The 7704-nt window shown below is 39.2% G+C and overlaps 1 protein-coding gene across 3 annotated transcripts; it reads right to left on the bottom strand.

The window, feature by feature from the left end:
• Window positions 1-341: 341 nt before the first annotated feature.
• On the bottom strand, window positions 342-6000 carry LYRM2 (LYR motif containing 2). 3 transcript variants are annotated; one of them, XR_335648.3, is made up of 4 exons: window positions 5908-6000; window positions 5191-5331; window positions 4161-4614; window positions 342-2384 (listed from the first exon to the last, which is right to left on the bottom strand). XR_335648.3 is itself a non-coding variant. In XM_006156122.3 (3 exons), exons 1-3 carry the CDS (start codon window positions 5950-5952, stop codon window positions 4534-4536), a joined length of 267 nt encoding a protein of 88 aa, XP_006156184.1. In that variant the 5' UTR covers window positions 5953-6000; the 3' UTR covers window positions 2399-4533. The 3 variants fall into 3 exon arrangements, 1 of the variants encoding a protein (XP_006156184.1); XR_001370949.2 differs by lacking the exon at window positions 342-2384 and adding an exon at window positions 2399-3253; XM_006156122.3 differs by lacking the exon at window positions 342-2384 and having other exon boundaries at window positions 2399-4614.
• Between the last annotated feature and the right edge of the window lie 1704 nt (window positions 6001-7704).

The raw sequence follows: 7704 nt of genomic DNA, 5'->3' as shown, positions 1-7704 counted from the left end.
AAGATTTGACTAGTAATTCAGAAGGGATAATCAAAACAAATGAGTGAACAAATTAAACTGTTCTTTAGAGATGAAGGTAAAAGCATGTCTATTATGGTAATTTTATCCTTTTAAAGATAACTCAATATTCTCTATTTTAAAAAACAAAACCATGGGGTCAGCAGGTAGCATGGTGGTTGGGGTGCTGGACTCCCACATGGCTGACCACAGTTTGAGTCCCAGACCTGGTGGCTCCCTTTCTTGCTTTGTCTATGTCTCTCTCTGAGTGCACATGTCCTGTAGCAAAATTAAAAACTTTAATAACGATAAATAATTTTTTAAAAAACAAACTGCAACATAGGTGTTTTTGGAGTCTGTGATGTTTATTTCTTGCAAACTGAAACTATTAATACACACACTCATTTAAGTTCTTCATGTATCCCACTATCAGGAAGAACATCACCAAAAGTCATTGGCTTCAATACATTATAAAAGGAGTTTTTTTAAAAGATTTTGGATTTAATAACAATAGCCTATAAAGGGACCAGCAAGTGATGTGGTGGTTAAGGTGCTGGACACTCCCACATGGCAGACCACAGTTCAAGTCCTGGACCTTGTGCCTTGCTATCTCATTTCTGCTCTCTCTCTTTCTCTCTGTGTGTCTCTCTGTCAAATTAGAATGAATAAATAAAATTAATTTTAAAAAAAGGAAAGAAAAACCCAATAGCCTATATTTAAGTATGTATCAGTCAAACCACACACATTTCCAAAGTGTTCTCTGTTCTAAAACTGTTTACGAATGCTTCTCCTGTTTGTCTGATCATTTTGCAGTAGGTTGATTTATAACTATATAAAAGCCTGAAAACTGTCTCATGTAAGCATTTTGCATTGGGAGATTACCACTATGAAACAGTATTCAGAATGATTTCGTCTTGGGGGCTCAGTTATGCGGAGATGGGAGTGGCCTTTGGCAGTTATCAGCATGGCCACCATCAGTTTATACCTCTCCTCTGGCATACACTGCAGTACTAGATAACCATTTATTACTCTGCAAAATTCTGTACTTTTTAAGTGCTAGTCAGATTCTTAGATTAGCTTCTTGGCTCTGTTTCTTTGATGAGCACAGGACTTGTGTGTTTTGAACTGCAAATCTCAGCATCTTCCACAAACTTTCACACATTCGATGAACTTAATTGTATCTTATAAATGTCTTTTTCAAGTGTCCTGAAATGAACTTTGTAATACATTTATCTCTGATGTATTCTTCAAATTCTCTCCATTTTTTCCTGTCATTGGAGGAGAACCTACAGCACTAAAGACCTTCTATGATTTCTTTACTTTCCACATGGATGTTGAAGTAACTGCAGAAGATTCATTCGGAATTGCTGAAGAGTTTTCCCTCTTCTCATTGCTAAGTGCTTCGATAAGTTTCTCATCTTCCCAACATATTCCAAATTACGCAGTGGTGATTGTTTTGGAGAGTCCTCTTATCAAATCATGACCTATCCAAAGAACAAACCTCATCAACTCTGAGAAGTAACGCTAGAGAATTTTTTAAGAAAGATCTAAGGTATGTCCTGGGGTCAGTCCTACATCTCATAATGCTTTTTAAACCCATTTTATTAAAAATATAATTCCTTTACTATATTTAAAATGTGTAATTCAGTGGATTTGAGCATATTCACAGAGCTGTGCAACCAACACCATAATCTAACTTTAGGATATTTTTAAAAGAAACTCCACACATGAGGCATTACTCTCCATTCCATCCACAACCACTAATCTTTCTGTTTATTCTGGACATGTCATGTGAATGGAATCACATAATACATAATCTTTTGTGACTGGTTTCTTTCATTTAATAATATTTTCAATATTCAGCCATGTGTAGCATATCCCAATCCTTCATTCCTTTTTAATGCCAAATAATATTTTATTGTATGACTATACCATATACTTATCTACTTATCAGCTGATGAGCATTTGGACTGTTTCCATTTTTTTGGCTTTTACGAATGCTAATGCTATGAACATTCATGTACAAGTCTTTTACAGACACATTTTCAATTCTCTTGGTTACAGACCTCAGAGGAGAATTGCTAAATTATATGGTAACTTTTTTTTTTACTTTATTTATTTTTAATTTGACCAGAGACAAAGAGAGAGAGACAGACAGACAGACAGACAGACAGACAAAGCAAGCTGCCAAGTCTGGGACTCAAACCATGGTTGGCCATGTGGTAGTCCAGTGCCTTTAACCACCACACCACTTGCTGGCCCCAGTAACTTTATAGTTAACCTTCTGAGGAGTGATAGTCTGTTTTCCAAACTGGCTGTTCCATTTTATATTCCCGCTAGCAGGGTTCCAATGTCTCTCTATCTTCACCACATTTGTTATTATTTACCTTTTTAATCTCTCTTTCTCTCTGTGTGTCTCTCTGTCAAATTAGAATGAATAAATAAAATTAATTTTAAAAAAAGGAAAAAAAAAACCAATAGCCTATATTTAAGTATGTATCAGTCAAACCACACACATTTCCAAAGTGTTCTCTGTTCTAAAACTGTTTACGAATGCTTCTCCTGTTTGTCTGATCATTTTGCAGTAGGTTGATTTATAACTATATAAAAGCCTGAAAACTGTCTCATGTAAGCATTTTGCATTGGGAGATTACCACTATGAAACAGTATTCAGAATGATTTCGTCTTGGGGGCTCAGTTATGCGGAGATGGGAGTGGCCTTTGGCAGTTATCAGCATGGCCACCATCAGTTTATACCTCTCCTCTGGCATACACTGCAGTACTAGATAACCATTTATTACTCTGCAAAATTCTGTACTTTTTAAGTGCTAGTCAGATTCTTAGATTAGCTTCTTGGCTCTGTTTCTTTGATGAGCACAGGACTTGTGTGTTTTGAACTGCAAATCTCAGCATCTTCCACAAACTTTCACACATTCGATGAACTTAATTGTATCTTATAAATGTCTTTTTCAAGTGTCCTGAAATGAACTTTGTAATACATTTATCTCTGATGTATTCTTCAAATTCTCTCCATTTTTTCCTGTCATTGGAGGAGAACCTACAGCACTAAAGACCTTCTATGATTTCTTTACTTTCCACATGGATGTTGAAGTAACTGCAGAAGATTCATTCGGAATTGCTGAAGAGTTTTCCCTCTTCTCATTGCTAAGTGCTTCGATAAGTTTCTCATCTTCCCAACATATTCCAAATTACGCAGTGGTGATTGTTTTGGAGAGTCCTCTTATCAAATCATGACCTATCCAAAGAACAAACCTCATCAACTCTGAGAAGTAACGCTAGAGAATTTTTTAAGAAAGATCTAAGGTATGTCCTGGGGTCAGTCCTACATCTCATAATGCTTTTTAAACCCATTTTATTAAAAATATAATTCCTTTACTATATTTAAAATGTGTAATTCAGTGGATTTGAGCATATTCACAGAGCTGTGCAACCAACACCATAATCTAACTTTAGGATATTTTTAAAAGAAACTCCACACATTAGGCATTACTCTCCATTCCATCCACAACCACTAATCTTTCTGTTTATTCTGGACATGTCATGTGAATGGAATCACATAATACATAATCTTTTGTGACTGGTTTCTTTCATTTAATAATATTTTCAATATTCAGCCATGTGTAGCATATCCCAATCCTTCATTCCTTTTTAATGCCAAATAATATTTTATTGTATGACTATACCATATACTTATCTACTTATCAGCTGATGAGCATTTGGACTGTTTCCATTTTTTTGGCTTTTACGAATGCTAATGCTATGAACATTCATGTACAAGTCTTTTACAGACACATTTTCAATTCTCTTGGTTACAGACCTCAGAGGAGAATTGCTAAATTATATGGTAACTTTTTTTTTTACTTTATTTATTTTTAATTTGACCAGAGACAAAGAGAGAAAGAGAGACAGACAGACAGACAGACAGACAGACAAAGCAAGCTGCCAAGTCTGGGACTCAAACCATGGTTGGCCATGTGGTAGTCCAGTGCCTTTAACCACCACACCACTTGCTGGCCCCAGTAACTTTATAGTTAACCTTCTGAGGAGTGATAGTCTGTTTTCCAAACTGGCTGTTCCATTTTATATTCCCGCTAGCAGGGTTCCAATGTCTCTCTATCTTCACCACATTTGTTATTATTTACCTTTTTAATGATAGCCATTCCAGTGGATTTGAAGTAATATCTCATTGTGCTTTTGATTTTCCTGATAATTGTGTTGAGGGCTATTTCACATGCTAACTGGCCATTTTTTATAGTGGCTTTTGCATCTTACAAAAATTGCTGACACATCCAGCAACATTTTTAAAACACAGAGTAAGTTTTTCAGTGCTAAGGCAATTGTTCTGATGTGCTTTCTTTTTCTCTTGCAGACCTACCATGCTCCATCTTCTGGTATTTTTTCCAAATGCTGTATATACATGTAAACAGTTTGACTTGACTTTGGGTTGCCCACTGTTAAACCTAATTTCAACAAAACATGTGGAGATTTTGAAAATCCTTCAGAATAATCCAGTACTTAAGATTTTGCTAAAGCAAGTGTTTTTTCTAACTCCTTGAGTTGCATATTTCCATGAGTAATCATCATCCGGATTGTATCCTGTAGAAGAAAGTGAAATCTGGTCACTGCTTTACCTGGTTAAACAAGGTTCAGCTCTAATATTTTGTTAAAATCAAGAACCAATACTGGGGCCCAGCCCTGCAGCACAGCTGTTAAGCAGTGTGCACAACAGCCAGATCCTACATGGCCAACTGTGGTTTGAGTCCTGGCCCTGGTGGCTTAAAAAACACACCAGGTATATGTGTATGCATGCTCAAAATCCTGATGGGGTGGAGAAATGGAGGAAAGGACTGCTGCGTGACCACACCTCACTGAGAGGGATGCTTTCTCTTTCAGGCGTGCACATGCCTTCTAGCAATTTAAGAAAGCAAAATAAACATACAATACTGGAAACTGGAATATACACATACATATGTGGTACAGCATAAAAGGGGATGCTATTGAAAAAAGCAACATTAAAATACCATTTTGGTGAGTAGAAATCAGTAACATTACAAGCAACAGCCAAGGTACACCATTTTGGTGACTTTTATATGCTGTCTGCTTAAATGTTTTTTTAAGATTCACTGATCAATACAAGACTTTTGGCCATCCTCACCAAGACCTTGTTCTCACCTCTTCTGTGGCACTTTTGTTTTTTTTGAATTCTTCCCTTGCCCAGTCCTTCAGGTATTTGCGATCAGAATCACTTGGAACTTGCCGAATGGCTTGCAAAATCCTTCTGTACAGGAGGAGAACTTGTTGCCTTCTCATGAACTATATGAGTTAGGAGAAATGACCATTACAATTGTACAGCCACCATCCTGGACAGCGCACCAAACTGTAACCAGATTTCTCGTTGGTCCTTAACATTTTTATTTTTTTAATGACAGCGGCAAGATCATTCGGGTTGTTTGCTTACTTCGTTGTCAAACATAAGCACTCTTAAACAAGAGCTGACTTGCCACAAGAAAAAGAACAGCCTATTCTCTCTTTCGGCTACAACAGCAGCACTTTTCTAAACGAACGCAGCTGTCCAACTTTGATAATTTTATCTGCTGTCTACCACAGTTCAATACAACCGGCACTGCAGGCTACCCTGGTCATAGGGTGGCTGAGGAATCGGGACTGAGAGAAACCAAGAGCCTGGCTGGTCGCAGGCGATCGCGGCGGAAAACCACGCCCGCAAGCCTGGGGCCAATCAGAGTGTGAGCGAAGGGTCATGATCCCGGAACCCGCCAGGCCGCTCTCATGACCCATTCCGTAGACAGGATGGAGGACGAAACAGTGTTAAATCAAGAAGCTTTAGACCTCAGGAGGCTGCCCTCGAAGACTGAAAAGAACTACCGGTACCTGCTTCAGCGTTAACGTCACTGGGGGTAAGCGTGCAGCGACCATTTTCGCCAGGCGGGCAGGGTGTCCTCCTGGAGCCTTAGTGCGCAGGAGCGGAAGTGAGGTAAGCGGTCATGGGGCGGGCGAGCTCGGTTTCCTAGGAGACGGCCTGCGGGTAGTGCTAGGCCTGCGAGAACTGGTCTGTCCCGACTGGAGCCCGGAGCTCTGCACCGGTTACTAGCTCCTTGGCTCAAGTTTTCTCCTCCGTAAGTGGACTCAAACCACAGGGTTAGAGGGTTGTTTTGATATATATGTTCAACTTCAATACCTTGACTACTTTGTATTATATTGGAGTTCAATTTTTTTTTTTGAGAGGTTTTCGCTATAGGGCGCGTGCACTCGCCAGAGAGACAGAGACAGGGAGACAGAAAGCGAGAAATCACCCCCCAGGGGGGATGGTCACGCCGCAATCCCTTCTCCTCCCTTCTCTTGGGATCTTGGGCACGCACGGACAGGAACCCGGCCTGAGTTTAAGCCACCGGGTCTGGGACGCGAACCGCGGTCGACTACGTGGGAGTCCAGCGACATAGCCATTATGCTAACTGCTGGTCCCTACATTTTATTGTTGATGGACTTTTTTTTCTTGTACCTCTTTTGAGCCTCTTTTCTTTTCTTTTCCTTTTTTTTTTTTTTTATTGCCAGAGGATGCGTACGCAGGACAGAGAGAAAGTGCCTGGTCAACCCACAATCCCTCTCCCATTTTTCCATTTTGTGGGGCTTTGGGGCACACACGCACTCCGACAGGGTGTTTTTCCAGCACAGGCTGGATTTGAACTGTGGTGGGCCCTGTGAGATCCGGCTCCCTTAACCACTAGACCATCAGCCTATCTTTCAAGCCTCTTTTCAAGTGCATTTGGTTGAAAATACTAAAATTCAAAATGTTTATTTTAAAAGTTGTGCCCTGGTCTTGTTTTTCTCATTTTACCCTGTTCTTTTCTACTGCAAGCATTTCCCAGAGTGGTTGGTATTTAAAATCATTTGTATCAAGGCTTTAAATGGCTGCCCCACTCTGGTTTTAATCACTGATTAAGGAGGAACTGAACACCCCAACACCTCAAGGTTTTATTTCCTCAGAGCTGTTTTCCCACAACACACACTACATCCCCTTGGCTTATATTACTGGAAGTGGGATTAATTAACCTTTGCCATATTACTTTTCCAAATAGTATTCCACCAAATCAAAATAAAAACCAAAATGTCCATTCAGTTAAATATCTCTTCACTTTTAGTTACACTGATTATGTGAATTGTTCATGACTTGGGTCCATTATGTGATAATCAGGACGTTCCTAGTTTTATATAGGCTGTTTGGTCTATTTGTTTGGATCCTTTTTTTTATTTTGCAGTTACAGAAGCTTTAAGTCTTTAACCATGTGGTTTTTTGCTGGTTTTTTTTTGTTTTTTTTTTTTAACCATGTGGTTTTTTGCTGTTTTTGTTTGTTTGTTTGTTTGTTTTTTGAGGCATTTCATTTCCCATTTACAGTTTCATAATTCAATTTTTTAAACTTTTTCATATTTTCTTGAGAGAAATTTTTGCTATAGGGCACATACAATCACTGGAGACAGGCAAAAAGAAAGAAATCAACTCCTCCAGGGGAGATAGCCAGGCCAACGCCGCAATCCTTTCTCCATTCTCTTCAGGTTTTGGACAAGCACGCAGTGCATGTGCCCAGTGTGGGGTTCAAGTCTCTAAGTCCAAACTGCAGTTGACAACTGGGAGTCAGTGATGTAACCATTATGGCATCTGCTGGTCCCAAC

This window comes from Tupaia chinensis, unplaced genomic scaffold (assembly GCF_000334495.1).
Source record: "Tupaia chinensis unplaced genomic scaffold, TupChi_1.0 Scaffold000478_3, whole genome shotgun sequence".
NCBI classification, from domain to species: domain Eukaryota; kingdom Metazoa; phylum Chordata; class Mammalia; order Scandentia; family Tupaiidae; genus Tupaia; species Tupaia belangeri.
This window is presented reverse-complemented; position numbering and strand designations above follow the sequence as displayed.

Coding starts and splice junctions, on each gene's coding strand:
- LYRM2 (XM_006156122.3), bottom strand. CDS start 5,952: ATGGTCGCTGCACGCTTACCCCCAGTGACGTTAACGCTGAAGCAG. Junction 5,332..5,907: donor TGACGTTAACGCTGAAGCAG/GTACCGGTAGTT, acceptor TAACTCATATAG/TTCATGAGAAGGCAACAAGT. Junction 4,615..5,190: donor ACAAAAGTGCCACAGAAGAG/GTGAGAACAAGG, acceptor TTTCTTCTACAG/GATACAATCCGGATGATGAT.